This window comes from Helicoverpa armigera, chromosome 26, assembly GCF_030705265.1.
Source record: "Helicoverpa armigera isolate CAAS_96S chromosome 26, ASM3070526v1, whole genome shotgun sequence".
Taxonomy (NCBI): domain Eukaryota; kingdom Metazoa; phylum Arthropoda; class Insecta; order Lepidoptera; family Noctuidae; genus Helicoverpa; species Helicoverpa armigera.
The window spans coordinates 1,104,490-1,125,218 of record NC_087145.1 but is presented as its reverse complement, the minus strand read 5'-3'; the positions used below and the strand labels follow the sequence as shown (position 1 = coordinate 1,125,218).

The window sequence follows — 20,729 nt, the reverse complement described above, 5'->3', positions numbered from 1 at the left end:
AATAATGGTATTGAGAGATTTGTTCGTACTGCGTCGCTTAGATTTAAGTAGTATTACTTAACAGTGATAATCTTAGAATGTTGAACAGATAATTGCAAGTACTAATAAATAGGTACCTACTTTTACATAAAATTCTTTCAAGAAAAGCTTATTATTTCGCGTTTTACTAACAAATAACTGGTTACTTTTGTTGACTGTTGACTATCACATTCATGGGCATTAAACTTCATCTCATACTCATACAATTAAAGTACATACATAGGTAGTATGTTAATTACTGTTTCACCCTAAAATTACTGGATGGATTTTGATGAAAACTAAAGAAACATAGCTTATGCACACTTTACTTTTATCCGGGTCAGGTTTTACCTACAGTTTCACCTTCGGATAAAACTGCAGGCTACCTACAGCCTCATAATTTCAGGACCACTAAAACTCTAAAGTGAATGAAAACATCTCGCGGAAACCAGGACTATATATAAAGTCTGAAATCGGCCACCCGCATTGAGCAAGCGTGGTGATTAAAGCTCAATCCTTCTCCGTGTGAGAGGAGGATTGTGCCCAGAAGTGGGACGATAAAAAGGCTGATGATGATCATATCTTAAAGGTTATATTTATTCCCGGTGCAGGAAGTCTTCTTCAATTTAAGAGCCCAGCTCTTGTCGGTGCAGCTCCTTCCATTTACGCCTATCTAGCTCCAACTCCTGAACTTCCGTATACGTCACAACATTCACCTTCTCTTTAATTTGCCTGATGTAGCTGTACCTTGGCTCCGACCCATTCCCCCCTTTCCTTCCCTTTTCCCTTTTCCCTTTTCCCTTTTCCCTTTTCCCTTTTCCCTTTTCCCTTTTCCCTTTTCCCTTCCTCGATGTTCCTAAAGACGAAGATGTTCTACATCTCTTTTAGTCTCTTTTTCCTTTCGCAGATATGCTGGAAGAGATTTCTTTAGAAATAAGCATTACCTTTGTAAGTTCTTTCTTTCCTGTCATCTTTCTTTATTATGTGTGTGTACAAAAATGTGTAATTATATAAATGTTTTTGAAGTGCGCGGTGTAGGAAGTAGTTCCCATAATATTTGGATATTCTTGACCGATAATAAAGCCAAAGCTAGAAGACTCTTACCCAAATATTATTAAGTTTACACCTCATCTTAACATTCCAAGCTACTTCACATCCACAAAATGTCATAAAAATACTACAATATAATAATAAGGGTTTGTCAGTTTGTTATCGTACAACCGTAACGTGTGATTGAGCCGGGTCTCGATATGTGTCCGGTACTGCCGGACGACGACACGGGTGGAATTTCGGAAAAATATATCTAGTTTGTGTTTATTGGATAGGTAGTACGAGTATGTATTGTTTAATTACAATACATACTACCTTATCCAAAACACATACCTACAATAAGAAAGTGTTTTGATATGTCCAAAAATTAGAGTTTAAAGATATTAGACTTATTCCGAGTTGTCATTATCACGTGCACTTAATCTAGAACGCATCTTTAATAAGCTGAACGGATATTATATGCCAGTATCAAGAGAAACAGAATCCTATAAGAATTCGTATCCGTACCGACGGCGCGATGTATCAAAAGTGGAGCTGCTTTTACCATCTACACATTATGATTCATCATTTTGTATTTTAAATGAAAATGATTCTTAAATCATTAAAAAAACATACCTACATTTTTATTCATCTTTACCGTATCTTTCATAATTTTCATCTAAACTCAACAGCAAAACAGATACGGAAATACATTTATATCCCACCCAAAAATAACGAGGATAAAATCCGAATCCAAAGAAAAACCTCTCAAATTAGTACCATTGAATGAGGATCCTTTCATCCTTCCCAAATTTAGCTAATGAGTTGACAATTACGGTCCTTGGTTGAGAAAACTCCAACTTTTCATAACCACTGAAGGTTTTTTATGGTTACTTGAACTTAAAAAGCGTTTTAACCCGAAAAGGACTATATTTTTAAGGGTTTTTAAGTAAAATGTTGTAGGTAAGTACAGGAGGTAAGTATGTTGGTTTACGCTATAAAAGTTTACATTTTCGCTATCAAATGAAGAAGCTCATAGGAAAAACACTTTAATTGAAGGATAGATAGTCATTTATTTATTTCAGGCATCAAAGCCCATAATACAAAACTATATTCAGATATATAAAAACTTAAACTTAAGGCACTTAAACATGCTTTAAATATATGTAATGTAATAAATATTCTAAAAACTAATTAATGAATAAGGATAATGAATACTCCTCACACATTGAAAATAAGTATCTAGTTCTCTTTAGGTGCCAGTAAAACCGCGAACAGTGTTGTTATTTTCAAAGGAATAGGTATTTATCAGTATTACCATAGCTAGGTCAGTAGGTCATAGCCGTCGTCACATAAGGATAACTGTGACTTTTGATAAGCCGTAAGCCGTTTTCCGTCTCTCTGTGGGAGGAAAGCCTCCAAATAATCATAACATATTTAGTATTGTCCTGTATTTATTTTAGATACCTATTCCTGAAAAATATTGAAGAAAAACAAGAAAATAAAAACTCAAATTCTGTACATCTTTTTATTCGAAAATTACTGGATCTGGAACCCCAACCCAAGAACCCTAAACCTTCCTTCATCCAAGGTAAACACCCGAAAAAAAAAAATCTGCCGAATACTAGCGTTTTGTCAACGTATCCATATTCAGTCTCCCAAGACCCATTAAGACTAAGCCAAGGCTAAGCCCTGCGGGATTAAGAAGGAACATGATGGGTTTTAGTCAGTAAGAGTCTGACACTCCCTCAAGCTGCACCCACAGCGGGAGGTGTCGTTTGATTATTTCAAATAAAAAAAATAACTAGAAAGCCAACACCAGGCGCGATAATGATTATAACAAAGAGCCATAATTTGCATCCCATCATAAATTCCCCTTTGTTTCAAACAAGGCCCACTTAAAAACACCATCTTAATTAATTCAATTTTGCCCAAACAAATTGACATAGCCGAAAATCAATCAAGTGGCCAAAATATAAAGACTACCTTCTGCCAGCGGTTTCACTCGCATCCCATAGAAACTTGTACCCGTACCCGAATAAAAAGTAGCCTAAAATCTTCCTTGATATATAGACTATCTAACACTGAAAGAACCTTTAAAATTGAACCACTGTTTCCTATGATATGCGCGTTCAAACAAACAACCTCTTCAGCTTTATTAGTAACTAGCTGTTCCACGCGATTTCACACGCGTCCCGGGGAATTTCTTCCCCTACCCAAATAAACCATAGCCCATATTGTGTAGCTTTCTAAAAGTGAAAGAATTATACAAATCAGTTCAATAGTTCCGGAGCCAATCAAACAAACAATTAAATCCTTCCATATTATAGGTATCTTAGTACATATAGATAATTGATAATAGGAGGAACAGTGAGTTTCCAACACCTCAGCCCCGGAAAGTTTCAAGTTCGACACGTATCGATCCTATGACCCAGTTTCCATTGCATGCCGCCCATGGGTTATGGGGAAGCCCGTTATGGGAAGCTTATGGAGGTGGGATGAGGAAATCCGAATTATTTTATGGTGGTTTAACTGTGCAGAGATTTGTATGCATGTTTGTTTGTTTTGTCGAAACTATCTTGTCATGATAGTTTAAGCTCGAAGATTTAGTCACTCTCTTTGATGGTTTGGTCCCACAAATTCAGAATTATGTTAGAGAATCTTCAAAATTACCTATACTTACCTAAGAAATTAATGCCAATGTACTAAAATAAGTTTTTCTTCAAGATGCCACGGGCAGCCCAAAAGAACTAAGTAGGTTCCTCCCGCAGCCGGATAAGACGTACCTACCTAGTCTATGTCCCTTCTTAGGAGTTATTTTTGGATTTATAATATTAGTAGGATACAGCTAAACCTTTACCATACCTTCCTCAGATATAAAAACAATTGAAAACAAATTTCTCCCCATACGACTTGGAACTTCCCTTTAACAAATTGTTGAATGTTATAATTTCTCGCGCCCGGCCCGGCCACGGTGTTGCTCCGGGAGCTGCTACATAAAATGCTCACCGTAATACCATAGTAAAAAGAGAGCTACCATGCTCCTCTAAGGGTATTCCCGTAATGTCAAATTTTTACCTCACTGATATTGTAGGTAGCTTTATTGTATGTATTGTGTGCACTTACCTAAGTAGGTTCTTATATAGGTATTTGATGCGTTGCTGTGTTGTATTTGAGAAAGTAGTAGTAATAGGTACTTTAACATCGTCATCTGCCTAGCATTTTTCCAAATTGTGTTGGGTTCGGCTTCTCACTACGTTTATCGAGAAAATAAGAAACATTGAACATTTTATACACAGAGTGTTATGTTCTGAAAAACTTATACCTTCGTATCATAGCAAACCTAGCTACCGTTAAGAACGTCGGGACGCGTCATCACAACAGAAAAGTTATCGTATTAAATGATTTCCAGAACTAATAGGTTAATGACGTGTCAAACTTTAAGGAGGCACATTGAAATGCCTAATCAGTTTTTTTTTCTAGCTCAAAAATTACCCATTCAAGTAACTTTGATCAAAAATCCAAGATAATCTTTCAATATCAAATCTTTGCAAAACCGCGAAGCTCCCATATCGCTCGACAGAACTATACAGCCAATCGTCGTCAAGTTCAGCACAGGTAAGTTCACCGCGCATCACACAGATGGCGGTGTCGTCGCCTGTCCCACGGGAGCTGCGCGACATCCGGGGGGGAGGCGCGGATGTCATGAGATCCGGGAGTGGTATGCGCGGGATAATGTGTGAGGATAGTTCTCGGGATTTTGGGATGGAAGAGATTTTTTCTTAGGAGTTTCTGAAATGGTAAATGGTTTGGTTGTAAGAAATGAATCTACGAAATGGCGTAAAAAAATGTTTAGGAGCATTCATGGTTTCGTAGGGCCCGTTGGTCTTTTGGGTTCGAGCCGTTATTAGAACATCTTTGGCAGTCGTTACGGAGGGCTGAAATGGTGACTGGATTGAGAGTCGCTCCATATAAAGCTCTGATGCTCAACATCCATGTAGACTGAAAGCAGACCTCAAGATAGGCGGGAAAAGGCCAGGCACATGGTGATGCAGGCATTACCCACACTTGTAAATACCTAACCTAACCTAACAAAAGTAAAATCCCAGTAATTAGACAAAAGAAAGTCATGACCTCTTTGCAGTGATAATTAATTAATGGTTACTTTCACACGCACTGTAATAAGCAGTTACTAATTTACTACATAAACAACACATGCAGTTATGTGGGTTGCAATTAGCAATTTCATTTCGCTATAGCCATCACCTAGATTGATAGACGCTAAATAGTGTCTGGTCTGAATTTTGCTCTTTTAGTAAAGTATTTTTGGATGTTATCATGCTTTTGCATAGTAACACACTTTTAGGCCCAGGTCAAAAACGCGGTTTCTATTTACACCAGAAGCTATCATGCAATAGTCTCGAAAATCAGTCGGGGAGTGTCTACTTGAGTCAACCTTATCCCTCGTAAGGAGTTTTTTAGGGATTAGGTGTTTGTTTCTCGTCAGCATCTGCCTAGCCTTTCTCAACTATACCTATTGGTTTCAGCTTCCAGTCTAACCTAATGCAGCTGAGCACCAGTGTTATACATATACATTGAGCAACTACATAATTATTATCGGATCTCCTCAACCTATTTACTTGGGCAATCCGATAAAGGTTGAAGACTGGTTGTCGGACTTTCTAGCTTCTAACTAGCCGTCACGAGTAACGACTGCCGAAGAGGTTTTTAGCGCTGTCTAGAAAAAAAAACTCTAGATCCTTTCTCACCACTTAAACTGCACCCACTACAAAATTACCCGTATCACTCATATATTTTTTCTGTGTCCAAACCTAACATATCTCAAGACTGGTCTCCAAAACCCGCACCCATGTGTTCCCCCATGTGACAATACGTACGTAGGTAGCAACAGTAGGTATAACGCCTCTCGCGCTATAGGAAATGGTTAGTCGCGCCGTTGGAAGTCGGCACTTCCGTCTCCCAGTTCCTATGAGGAATTTAGGGCGAAGGGACCCGTGTATCACTGGCCTGAGACCTTTTTTGAACGATGTAAGCCCTTTGGCCTTTTAGGGTGTATTAGTGAAGATTTTCATACATGTATAATGGTACTGTATGATTAAAAATATGTGGTAGCTAAACTACCATTTAGGTACGCCTATTTAGGTTTCGGGGCTGTGGGATTGTTCGAAAAAGTTGCCGCGACCCTGGTACATAAAGGGATAAGAAGGAACATGGTGGGTTTTAGTCAGTAAGAGTCTCGACACTCCCTTAAGCTGCACCCCCCCAAGAGACATTTCATGATTACTTAAGTCACTCCTAAGTGACGGAATGTCATACAAATCCTTCACTAAGGAATGGCTTAAGTAACCATTAAATGTCTCTGAGTGGGGACGTAAGAGACTTACTTTCTGCATCCAAATAAAAAGTATATAGCCTGTAGCATTCTTCGATAAATGGGCTATACAGGCTCTGACATAATTTTCCAATTGATTCAGAGGTTTCAGGAACTATTATCCCGTTAAAACAATAACCATACAGTAACAGTTTGTTAATTGATTTTCTTATTTGAAGTAGCTTAATATAATACAGGTAAATATTTAATAAATAAAACAAAACAGATAAGTAATTAGGTATTTATTACAACATTTCACAACCGGACCGCAAAGATCCATAGAGTAACTCTTATAATACCATTGACTATTATTATAATATCTTCTCTGTATTTAAAAGTAAGTCTTCATGAAACTTGCTTTTAGTAAAAACGATAACAAAAATAATTGAGAGCCTAGCACAAACATTTTAAGTAATTTAAGGAAAAAAATAAACACAAAAGTACTTCTCCTAAAGTCAAAAAGAAAATGAAAGACAAAACAAACCGGCCAAGTCCGACTCGCGCACGAAGGGTTCCGTACCAGAGCAAAAATTAGCAAAAATCATGTTTGTTGTATATCATGCCCCCCCAAAATATTTATTGAATTCTAGTTTTCAGTATTTGTTGTTACAGCGGCAACAAAAATACATCTTCTGTGAAAATTTCAACTCTCTAACTGTCACGGTTCATGAGATACAGCCTGGTGACAGACGGACGGACGGACGGAGAGGAGCGAAAACAATAGGGTCCCGTTTTACCCTTTGGGTACGGAACCCTAAAAATACTGCGCTTGACGATTGTGTTTAGTATAGATCGGCACGAATCTTGAGCTCTGACCTACATCTGCGCAGAAGTGATTCGTGCCGATAACTATACTACTAATTGGCCATGTTGAGCAGATCGAGTTATATTTAAGAACACCGGCCGTATTAGGTGCTAGGCCCAATAGAAATAGAAATAGTGAAATATATTAATTTATTATACTTATCAGTACCTACTCTGTATTATCAACTTAAACAGACCCTTCTTTCAATTGTAAAATTGACAAAAACAATAATCTAGGTACGAAGAAGCTTATTGGCTGAGGCTGGAGGCATTTGTAGTAAAAATATTAAGTCACCATTATAACTTGTTTTCATATTATTTCAAATTACATTTTATAATGTTTCTCAATTACAATTACTTAATTTTTTCCGCATTTAACACAATATTACGTTAGCTGGATTGTTTTTTTTATTTCATAGTTATCGAATGTCATTGTATCCTGTGGATCAACCAAAAAAATATAACGACCTTTTGAACTTTTTTAAACACCACTAGATTCAAGACTGCCTCCAGTCTTACCTAACAAGCTTCTTAATACATTACAACAGAACTCTTCTTCACATATCAACTGCATAATTGATAGCACAAACAAATTGACCTTGAGGTTCAAATGACCTTGAATATAATTTGACCTTGCGTATTCTAGATGACCTTGAGTGTTATTTGACCTTGGGTCGTCCGTCCCTCGTGAGTTGCAGATGTATGAGCCTATCATGAGTTCGCAGTATGTTCGACTGACTGAACTGAGCTGGACATTTACTGCATTGGTACGGACGCTCACCTGTATGGGTGCGAATGTGACCTTTCAGGATATGGGTGCTCTGTAAAAAATATACGAAGTGGATATTAATGATTAGTTTCAAAAGAAGACTTGTTTATTATAAATTGTAAAATTATTGTAGCTGAAATAAACAATCTTGGTGTGACTTTTTATTCGAAAAACGCGGTTTAATCATAAAATGTGCCAAACTACAATAATAACAATTTAATTAATCAATTGAATCATTATTTTAAGCACTAGTTTACTAGTTTTATGTAAAATGTCCTATAAAAATTGTTTACCTTTTGTTAAACTACTCTTATACCTCTAGTTATTTATTCCTATTTAGGATCGGTTGTTCGTACGTTACGGTAAAGTTAAAGTTAAAATTTGACCGACGTCAATTTTGACCACGGTTAATTTGACGTTTTTATTATGAAACTTTAACGTTCGTTAAACTAACTGGTACTTCAACAACGCTTTTTGAATTTAAACCCTGTTTATTTTACTGTAACTAGAATTTAACCCTAACCTTGACGTTACTGAGGTTCGACTAGGCCTTAGACCAATTTCATAGCTAAATAGAATAGTCTAATTGGACTCACATTGAAAACTTTGTCGCACATGGAACAGGGATACATCAGAGGTTTCTTGTAACCTTCGTGAACTGTCTTCTTGTGGTTTTTCAGGCTCCATGAGTCTGTGTATGTCTGAGGAGAAATTGTAAGTTATCAGTGCATGTTAATTATAGTTATCGGCACGGATATTGAGCCCTGAACTTCACCTGCGCAGAAGCGATTTATTAGTTTATTGCCTTATGTGTACAGTGCGCAAAGCGATCCACTCTTTCGCCGAGAGCTCAATATCCGTGCCGATAACTATATTATAAATAGTAAAGTATTTCTGTTTGTGTGTTTTTACGCGTATGAAAAACCTGAACTAGCATGGAGATGGAACTACTTCGTACACCCGGAAAAAAACCTTCGATAAATGCGCTATCTGGCACTGAGAGAAGATTCCAAATAGCATCACATGTTCTTAAGATTAGCGAGTCCAAGCAAACATACTCATGACTTTTATAATTAATAAATAATAATTTAGATATAAAATTACCCTATCGCAGCTGTCACAAGTGTAAGGCTTGATATTTAGATGTATTCTATTCATATGCCTGTCGAGATCTCGCCGGATTGCAAACCTTTTCTCACAATGAGTACATGCTAACCTGAAAGAATTAATACAAAAAATTATAAAATAAGGTCAAGGTCAAAGGTCAAAAAAAAATTGTTACCCTTAACCCCAAAAAAATTTAAAGTGATAAATGAAGTTAAAAACTATTTTTATTCAAAAAGAAGAAGAAAAGAAATTTGGTAATCGTTTCTACACTTACGGTAATTGAATGTGTTGAGTATGTATTGACACAGTCTTCAAATGGTTCTTTAATGTGGCTTCCGTTTTAAAACTCCTGAAAGAAACAAAATTATTCAATGTAGCTCATTACATGAACAGTACTAAACTATTTATCAATTGCTTGACCTTTTACTATACGTTTATCACTTTCTCTCTTCATTGCATTCTAACTGCCATCTCTCCTTTGCTGTTCCTCTCAATTTCTTTGTAACCAATCAATCTACTTCTTTTTGTATATCTCTTTCACTCACTCACCCATACTTATACACTCTTACATACTCACAAATTCACATACACACTCACACACTATTATATTGTTAACAAACTCACTTGTCACACTCGACGCAGTAATAGTCCCGGCTGTAAGAGTGTTTGCTTCCATCGTTCCTCAGCAGAGAAGGTGACTTAAAGGCCATCCCACACTCCTGGCATACATACTTCTTACTCACCCACTCACTCACACTCACTGACTTTTGTCAACAAACTCACTTGTCACACTCGACGCAGTAATAGTCCCGTCTGTAAGAGTGTTTGCTTCCATGGTTCCTCAGCAGAGAAGGTGACTTAAAGGCCATCCCACACTCCTGACATACTCACTTCTTACTCACCCACTCACTCACACTCACTGACTTTTGTTAACAAACTCACTTGTCACACTCGACGCAGTAATAGTCCCGTCTGTAAGAGTGCTTGCTTCCATGGTTCCTCAACAGAGAAGGCGACTTAAAGGCCATCCCACACTCCTGACATACGTACTTCTTACTCACTCACTCAATATTGTCAACAAACTCACTTGTCACACTCGACGCAGTAATAGTCCCGTCTGTAAGAGTGCTTGCTTCCATGGTTCCTCAACAGTGAAGGTGACTTGAAGGCCATCCCACACTCTTGACATACGTACTTCTTCGTTATTTCTGTAGCTGACACTTCTTTGGGATGTTTCCTGTGGATAAAAATATTTTTTTATTACCCATTGTAGTTTTACATTACATTGAATTATTTTAGCTTATTCTTAGACATTATTCTCAATTTGATAAATGACGATTTTCAAATGTTTTTTCCCAGCAAAAACACACAGAAGGGTGGGCGTTTTAGGGCTGTCTTTTGAAAACTTTTGACGTTCAAAAAGTGCTGTTATGCAGCCATGTATGAATAAATGATTTTTGATTTTGACGTTTTGTTATCTTTAATGGAGTGATGACTTGCGCAAGACGGCTGGCAGGAGCTGGATGCGAGAAGCCGAAAATCGATCTCAGTGGCGTGCACTTGGAGAGGCCTATGTCCAGCTGTGGACTGCGATAGGCTGATGATGATGATGATGATGTTATCTTTCATGAAGACGCCTGGACTGATTGACTTTATTGATCACCTAGTAGTGGTGTGTAGTCAGTACTTACAGCCGCATGTGTGCCCGCAGTACGCCCTTGTCGGCGTACGTCTTGTGGCAGTACGCGCACGTCACGCGCTCGCCGCGGTTGTGTGTGTAGTGGATGTGCTTGCGTAGCGAGCCTTTACGTCTGACAACATAAGCGAAGCAAATAAATAATTAAAACAAAAAATAGTTCAAAAAACAAAAAAAATACGCTTCCGCCATATTGGAGAGGCCGCCATATTGGATTTCTAATGACGTGTTCTAGCTAGTCATGTATTCTCATCAGAACTCATAACACTCAAAATTTCGTACTAATCGAAGACCGGGAAGTGGGTGAAATTAAGATTCCAAGATTTTCTTACAAAGTTAACAAGTGAAGCTAATATAAGCGTGTTAATAATAAAAAAAACATTTATTTCAGGATTCACTCGTTACTACATCATGGCTGGCAGTTTACCCATTTTCCGCGCGCCAGGACTTTCAATATCCGGCTAAAAAGTAGCCTATGAGCAGCGCGTCCAAGGTCATTATTATCACAGATTGGAATAAAAAATTTGCTTTAAGACTATGTTAGGTGCATGTTTTCTTTAAATCTGCAAAGTAGTTACCATGAGATGGTAAAAACAACGTATATAACATGAAAAAAGATTGTCAAGCAAAATTGATATTTATATTGTACAAAATAAAGCACATACTCACTTGAATTTTTTACTGCAATGTGGACAGGAGAGATATAAATCTTGGCAGTGATATGAATTGTAATGATCTAGTATAGTTAATCTACAGTTGCGAATCAAACCGCATTCTAAACATTTGTAGCGGCTGAAAGAAAAAATGTTGGTATAGTTAATCATCTACCTAGACCATTTGTATCAGTAAATGCTAATGCTAATCAGTAATTATATGTCGGCGTCAGGATCCGACATCGTTAACTAAAACAAAGGGGTTCTCACACAATCACTTGGTTTATTCCATTTAACACAATATTAGTCACTACAATTAATATTCACGAAATAAATTATCACGAATTTGTGTGAGGTGTGCACTCGGCAACGGTCGGCGAACGAATGACCCGAGTCATGCGCGCCGCTTTATATAAGCTCCACCGTTGACACATCGACGGTGGCGCCGTCATATACATTTGCATCACTATAAAAACAGCTATATGCTCTAATATTTTATATAATTCTTCAAAAAAAAAAATGGAGCCAGACCACCAATGTATATAAATTTTTAAACCAATAGAATTTCCTCATCTAGGGGGATTTTTGAACATTCCGACAAGTTGTTTAAATAACGAAATTCTATTGCTTAAAAGTTCTCTGCTTTGATGAAATCTGTGCCTTGAAGTGGTTTGTGTGAAGATTGCATTCATTTTGAAGCGAGAGCTATAGAAGTAGATTTTCAGAAAAGTTACTTACGTATAATGGTATCTCATATGACTGACTAGCTTATCTTCCGACTCCATTCTCTGTTTACATATCTCACATTCGTAGTCACCTGTAAACTGAAATTAAATATATAAATTAAATATTAAAAGTCCATTACAAGCTTCCGAAGTTATTCAAGGTCAAAGGTCAAGGACGGTCTTTTGTATTTCTTTTTTTGACAATGGTAAGATTTATCCTACATGTCAAAGAGATCAAAATCTATAATTTTTTTTGCTGTTCTGATAATGGCTAGCCATAACTGTGGCCGATTCATACCTGGTAATATATATTTACATTACATATTTAAACTTCCGTCAACAAATATGCATTGCCGACTGCCGTCCAGTGTGTCAATGCAGTCTTTTGGGCACGATACACACCAACAAGTTGTAATGTTTCCTTTTTATTGGTCAAAAAATAGATACATACCTGATTATGAGATTCCATATGCTTATCATAGCTGCCTTTAAAACTGAACCCTTTGACACAATCTACACATTTGTACATACAAGTGAGGTATTTTGGATCCTGTGCCATGTTTGTACGTTCCTCCGCTACTTGGTCCCGTGTTATGTATACCATTTTTACTTGAGTTGAAGCTGTAAATGGAAATGGTTGTTTTTATGTTACCAATGAACTAAGAAACATGAAACTTTCGGGTGAACACATTTTTTTCCATTCCAAGTTTCCGAGGGTTTCATAGACAAAGGATTACCTAAACCTATTATTAATACTTTGTTTACCTAAATTATTATATCAAAGTAAATTGCAACAGACGTGATTTTTGGTAGTTTCAAATATAATACAATAGAACCCTTAGCGGGAAAGTCCGTTTCTTATCCCGATTTTTTTGTGGTTTGCATGATATTTGTCAGAATAAATGTATTTTGTATTCTGAATTTCTTTGTTTCTATCAGATACTTATTTATTTTTCTGAATATATTGTATTTGAAACTTTTGTTTGGTTATAACGGGTGATTTTTTAAGAGGTATAGGATTTGATTTTCAAAAAAAGCACAAAAAACTTGAAAAATTTGATGAAATCTTTATTGGAATCGATGGAACGTTCAATATAATTTAATATTTGAAGATGATTTCATGCAAATGCTGGCCGCGGCTCCGGTTTAGATGGCCCATTCGCAAGGCCCAATTTCGGCACTCTCTCCAACATATCAGCCGGTATATTACGAATAAATGCTTCAATATTGGCTCCCAGTGCGTCAATCGTTGCTGGCTCCACAAGAAATAGTCCAAAGGCGTTAGATCACATGATCTAGGCGGCCAATTGACGAGCTCAAAACGTGAGTTAAACTGTTCACCGAAGCCTGCTCTCAATTAGGCCATTGTTTCGCGTGCCGTGTGGCATGTGGCACCGTCTTGTTGGTACCACATGTCAGGCATGTCCAATTCTTCCATTTTGGGCAAAAAAAAATTCCAATCATCACACGGTAACGCCCGCCATTCACAGTAACGTTTCGGCCATTGTCGTCTTTGATAGTAAAATTCAATAATTTGCAAGCGTTGTTCGTTCGTAAGTTGATTCATGGTTAAATTATAGACCATACTGAACAAGTTTCACAATGACACAAGACACGATTCACGCGTGATCTACCAAAAACAGTGTTGCCAAAAAGATACCAGCTAAAAAATCACCCTTTACTTACATAACAAAAATACATAGCCAGCTTGTCAAAATGATATAAAGTAAATCAACAATTATAGAAAAAGTAGGTTTTTTTAATTACCTTTACTTATCACTTTTGTATCATCCTTTTCTTTTTTTATTTTCTTTTTCCTCTTAATTTTGTTCTTTCTATTTGATGCTCTAAGGTTTTTCAAAAAGCCTAGGCTATCTTCATTGTCTAGAACTAATTCTTCTTTCAGCAATGCGTTTAGAGGAAAATCATCATCTTCATCTTTGATGCACGTATCTGGGTAATCTATAAAATAGGATAAAGGTAGTTATAAATAAAAAATAAAACATAAAAATCGTTTACTATTAGAATGTTGACTAAAAAAAAATCTTAGTATGTGAAAATAATTCTGTCTGTCTGTTTGGTTGTCTGTCAGGTCATAAGGCCAATTAAATTGAATTCACTAATAGTTTAGAGCCTATGAAAGGACATAATACTTATGCCCAGCTGCCAGAAGTTATTTTCCCAGTTGAGTGACTACCAACTTAAAACTAAGTACTTGCCAACTTACATTTAAAGTCTATTAAACCCAAGGACCTGTGCCTCTAATCCCCGGAGTGGGTAAAAAAGTATGATGATGTCTGATGAAATACATATATAATCCTAACTAATATTATAAATGTGAAAGAAACTCTGTCTGTCTTTCTGTCTTTTCTTCACGCCTAAACTACTGAACCGATTTGTGTGTAATTTGGTACAGACATAGGTTGGAACTTGAGAAAGGACATAAGATAGTTTTTATTACAAAAAAATTTAAAAATGAAATTTATTCCGGACATATAACGCCATCTATTGGTCAAACAAAAAATCTGCCAGGAGACACTATTCTACGCAAACGAAGTTGCGTGCAAAAACTAGTAATACATAATCAAACAGCAATTTACCATCACTGCCATTAATGAACTCGCCCTCCAGCCTCTCAATAAGATCCTCTTCCTTCATTTCCATCTTCACCTGGACCTGCAAGCCTTTATTCTTTGAGCATACAACCACAAACTGGTCCTCATAACGCTGTCCGTCTTTCTCGGATAACTCTAATGTGTTTAATGGCACTTCTGTTAAATTGACTAGAGGTTGAATCTGTGTGCGGACTGCTTTTAGTGTCTCGTCCATTTCCTGAAATGTTAAGAAATAATGTTTTATGAAACCTGGAATATGATATAGTCTGAAATCTCCAACCCGCATTGAGCAAGCTGAGCTGAGCTGAATACCAGTGTTTTACAAGGAGTGACTGCCCTATCTGACCCCCTCAACCCAGTAACCCCGGGCAACCCAATACCCCTTGGTTAGACTGGTGTCAGACTTACTAGCTTCTGACTACCGGTAACGACTGCCAAGGATGTTCACAGTCATTGGTGTCTAAGATATACTTAGAAAGTACATACAAACTAAGAAAAGTTGCATTGGTACTTGCCTTACATGGAAGCAAACCCGCACCCTCATACTCGAGAGGTTGGTTCTTTGCCCACTAGGCCACAACAAACAATTATGTTATATAGTAAGTATACATACATTTTGAAAGTTTTCCAGAAGTATCTGATTGCTCTGCACATTTTGTATGAACATTTCTGCATGCTGTGCCATTCTTTTGCACAGGTAACACAGGTTTATGCAATCCATCTGTAAAAAAGGTTATTTCTATAATAATATGTAGGAAATGTAACACAGGCTGGTATTTGAGAGACATAATTTTATATTTAATTTGCATCCATCCATCCATTAGCAGATAGAATAACATGGAATATATAGAATAACAGGATAGTTCCAGAAATATAATAGGTAGGTACCCACCCGATGTGTTGATATAGCAGACGAAACTACATTAGATAGGTTCTCCTGATAAAGACTTATTGAATTGAAAAATTGTTGCATTGTTATCTTAAAAAAAAAACATGTTTTCATTGCGACCAAGTTGAGCAAGATTGCCTGTTTTAAAACCAATATTACATAAAAAGTAAATGTAAACTATGATACCTGAAGTATTTTCATGAGAGGACCACATTGAAATGCATAGCTTTGTACATTTTTCTCTTCTTTCATACACAAACACACAAAACAATAATCCCTTGGACATTCGGGTTTTTCATCTTCATTTTTACGAGTCCAAGTAGTGAAATCACCCATTTTTAAACGTTTAATTAGCCAAACGATAACCCTAATTGTGAAAATTTATATAATAATGTTTGTTTTTCATTATATTCACAGTAAAAATACGTTCTTTCTATGGCAGTGGCAGAATTTACAACAATTTACAACTTGAAAGCAGACATGTCAAAAGCCTACACAGTAAAATTGTAATTGTAGAAGATACAACACAGGTTGATCTGGATTGAACTTTATTGCATGGTGATAAGGCAGAGAATGAAATAGTCTTGTTTGGATCACAGAACATTTTATTTAGTCGGCTTATCCTGACGATGATGGTAAAATTTTCGTTCGGAAATCAGAATTAGATGTCAGTTGTAATAATAAAAATAAATCCTTGTTAATTTTCTTGAACTTGAGGAAATGTAAAAAAAAATTATAATGGTATATTTACCTAATATAACATAGCAAATGTGACTGTGAGTTTGTTTGTTTTACAGGATTTCACGCTTAGACGGCTAAACAAATTGACATGAAGTATGGCATATGGATAAATAGGTACCCTGACACAACCCTGAAGTCTGGAGAAGGATACCTACTTATTTGTACGAAACACAGTTCCTTTAAAAGATACGGGTGGTATTTCATAAAACAAAGTTAATTATGTCAAAATCGATTACAATCGCTCACATAAGTTTATAAGTATCGCGAACGTACAGAAAATCGCAGCGGCAAACTTTGTTTCTTAAACCAATGATACGTAACCAAGTAGGCACTATAAATAAGGTCTACTTGATCGATATGTTGTTGCCAATTCTGTATTGAACTGAGGCGCGGTCAAGAGGCTGCGGAGCTTCTGACGGAACATCGCACGTGGCCTGATCAGGCTTACTTCTTGAGCACGTAGCTTCACTTCAGATATATTTGTATAGAGCTGTTAGAGGTTTTAATTTTGCCGACTTTAGGAGGAAAGGGTCTGCTAGATATTTTGTATCACGTAGGGCTCACTACTTAGTAGGTACCTAGGTAATGTAAGTGGTTTTGAAACTGAAGAAATAACAAAAAAAAGAACGCATGGTTTAAAATGGTAAAGAATGAGATACTGTAGGCACCGCATATAGTGTGAGGAAACAATTAGGATCGTACAGTTTTGTAGACTGAAAATTCACTTGCACCCTCCAGAATTCTTCGCAATCGAATAACACCAGTCTACCCACGTTAGCGTTAACACACACACTTCGCGATACTTATAACGCAGATGGAGCAGTAGCAAGAAAAACTGTAGGTATTAGGTGTTGTAATAATAGCCAGATACTTGCATAAGTTGCAGTGAACAAATCGACTTTCAAGTTTGACTTCCTTCTTCTTCCTGCCCTGTTGACTTCCTATCACCGCTCAATTTCATCATAACAAGGACTAAAATCCCACTACATATTTCCCTACTTAATACCACAAAGCGGTATCAACATCTCTTTACAAACCGCAGGCAAATACAGTGGAAGTAGCGTTTGACCGCATCGTGCTCAAGTGTCGGCCGCCCCTCCCCCGGCGGCGATCGTCAGCATTGTTACGTCACAAAGTAGGTATTAATAATAATATAATAATAAATCATTTATTTCGGATTCATCCTAAAATTACATCCATATTTGTTAGTAAAATTACAAGCTTATAAACTAGTGTTAGTAACTACTAATACCTAAAACATTTAAATCACAATAAATAATGAACTGGCAGGTTCGGTTGGACAGCTAGACGATTGCATGCAACCGTATCCAGCGTGCCAGTATCGGAGAGTCCCACCGATCCACCAGCGCGCGCAGAATGCTGTTGGGACTGTCGCGCGTGCGGCGCATGATAGAAGCGCACCGCTTGCGCATAATGGCAGCAAAGCCGTCTGTGCCAGCCGCCGCAAACATCGCGGAGGCGCTGCAGTGGCGCGGCAGCCCCATCAGCACCCGGAACGCGTTATTGTATTGAACGCGCAGATCGCTGTACGTCCGCTGCGTATAGTTAACCCACAGGGTACAGGTGTAAAAGGACTGACAGTATGCTTTAAAAAGCGCAACTTTGACAGTCCCTGTGCACCGTGAAACCTGCGGGCCAACATGTTACAACGGACGGACAGCGCTCTGCGCTCCCTTTCAATATCCTCACTGTCCTTAAGATCCTCGGTGACCCAGTGGCCCAAATACTTAAATTTTTCAACTTTATTTAGAGCTGTTCCACTTAGAGTGAACTTCGGAACGAATGTGTATCGCTTGTTGTCCGGTCTGAAAATCATTATTTCACTCTTTTTTGCGTTATATTTGAGCCCATGAGCCACCGCATAGGACTCACAAATTTTTAGGAGCTTTCGTAAGGCACCAATCGATGGACTCAGCAGCACCATATCGTCTGCGTAGCTGATGTTATTCACGCATACTCCATCTATATGACACCCTATGCCGGTGCTGCTGAGCTCATCGATCAGCCCATTGACGTACAGGCTGAACAACGTGGGAGAGGTCAGCCCCCCCTGCCTCACCCCGCAATCCAGCCTATATTCCTCCGAAAGAGAGCCTGCCCATCTTACACAATTCTTTTGCTTATTATACCAATACATAAATAATAGCACAAATTCCCTAGGTAAACAAGTTTCGTCCTTTAATTTATCCCATAGAATATCGTACGATACTAGATCGAATGCTTTCGATAAATCTAGGTAGCATGCATAGACTGGGGTCTTTCTACTCGTGTAGTATTGTACAGTCTGCTTGAGGCACAGGATAGCACTCTCGGTGGAAAGCCCAGGCCTGAATCCAAACTGCGCATCATTTAGCGAGACGTGTTTATCCAGGTGCTGACCAAGCAGACTGTCCAACACTTTGGCTATCACTGTGGCTAGTGAGATCGGTCTATAGTTGTTTACATCCGATGTATCACCAGTTTTATTTTTAATGACAGGTACAACTATAGTGCGCATTAGATTATCAGGCAGATGAGCGTGGCCTAAACACAGAGTAAAAAACATAGCAAGCACTCTGGGTAAGTGTACACCTGCGTGCTGCAGGTGCTCGATGCTGAGGCTGTCGTGACCCGGGGATTTACCCCTCACCATGCCTTTGATCACCGAACGCACTTCCTTCGCAGTAAAATAAACACTACGTTCACCACCTTCCTCAGCATCGGGCTCCTGCCGCGCTGGCCCCAGAGGCGAGACCACTCTGAAATGGTGGGAGAACATAGTGGCGATCTCACTAGGCTCGTGCATTCCCGCCACGCTGACGGGGAGGCCCGGCTTATGATTCATTTTATTGGTATTTTTCCAGAACTGACCGAATTTTTTATTTGAGTGAAGTTCGGCAATAATATCCATTTTTATCTGTTCTTGGTTCTTTTGACACCACTTTAATTTTGATTTAAAAGCGATTATTAGCTTCTTTCCATGTACTAGAAAATGTAGATAACTACCTATAGCTTTACCTTCAAAACTTTAGTTTTCTAAGTTAGTTAGGTCCTATATCTATTAATAAAGATAAAAGGGCATCAAAAGGGCTTATCAAGTTTGTGTCTCCCTTTCTCAGTTCTTCGGTATCTATTGTCATTTTGATGTGATGACTTCTACGATGATGAATGACGAATGATCGTATATTACAATAGAATCACGTCACTGTAGTCGAAGATGGAACATGCTTTATGTACCCTGTGAAATCCCTGATGTTCTCCCCTTCTATGTAGGTATCTCTATGTACTTCCTTATGTTTTTCTCCTATGTACCTACTCATAATGTCCTTATGACATTCTAGATTTCCGCGATTTCTACATGACAACAGAGGCAGCTTAAAACGACTGTCAAGGATGTACACCAATATATCTACATCCTATAGGTACGCAGATGTACACAAGTGTTGCTTAACCTTATGATATTGTTATGTGTACCTAACTTTGTTATGTGAAATCGAACCCGCCCTCGTACTCGAGAGTAGAGTCTTAAACCACTTGCCTATCTTCATAGGAAGGTAGGCAGCCTAGTTTTATATTTGTTTAGTCTCACTTTTGCATGGCGGAACGCCAAATCTTCAATTGAACAACAGATTTTGGAATCAAAATACATATTGATATTATAAAGAGGGAATTATGATTTTAAGATAGGTAAGTATCTAATGGAGATATGACAGGGACGAGTTTTGTTGGTAATTCGGTAAGGAGAGAGCTTTGTAGAGAGATGCCTTCTAATTGCAGAAGAAAAAATAGGGACCTATGTAGTATGTAAGGTAAAAAAATACCTAAAGGATAGGCCTACTTACCTATTTAAATGAAATTCCGTATATTGTGTTGGTATCTTTATTAAACGCAGTAGCTAACTAAAGAGCCTCGATTAGGTAGGTACCCTAATTAAAAGCAATTTATTTAATCCTATCGACAAGTCCATTTGGAAATTAAACATCGCATCATAAAAACTAGTTCCTAACCCTGCTGCATAAAACCTATCAAATATTTAGATATCAATGCGCATGTCACGAACTTTAAAAACGCATCCGATGGTCATTGCGTTATTTTTTCCCGCTCGTCCGTCATTACGTTTCCCGCCGGTTACACGTCACTGTCAAAAGTCGCGCGCTTTTTATCGCGGTCGAAATTTTGAAAAAAGAATTTTTTGTTGTTCCAAATACCTAGGTTTTAATTTAAATTGAAAGTATGTTTAATAGTACAGGAGTTGTTAGTTTAATTTTAACTAGTTAAATATCAGTTATGT

General features: G+C 37.7%; 1 protein-coding gene across 1 annotated transcript; it reads right to left on the bottom strand.

Annotated features, from left to right (window-relative positions):
- Positions 1 to 6,697: 6,697 nt before the first annotated feature.
- LOC110379044 (gastrula zinc finger protein XlCGF26.1) lies at positions 6,698 to 16,164 on the bottom strand. The gene is made up of 13 exons (XM_064041742.1): positions 15,884 to 16,164; positions 15,422 to 15,529; positions 14,794 to 15,025; positions 13,961 to 14,155; positions 12,645 to 12,814; positions 12,207 to 12,292; positions 11,485 to 11,607; positions 10,811 to 10,930; positions 10,207 to 10,356; positions 9,394 to 9,468; positions 9,117 to 9,228; positions 8,609 to 8,713; positions 6,698 to 8,064 (listed from the first exon to the last, which is right to left on the bottom strand). Exons 1-13 carry the CDS (start codon positions 16,031 to 16,033, stop codon positions 7,903 to 7,905), a joined length of 1,788 nt encoding a protein of 595 aa, XP_063897812.1. The 5' UTR covers positions 16,034 to 16,164; the 3' UTR covers positions 6,698 to 7,902.
- Between the last annotated feature and the right edge of the window lie 4,565 nt (positions 16,165 to 20,729).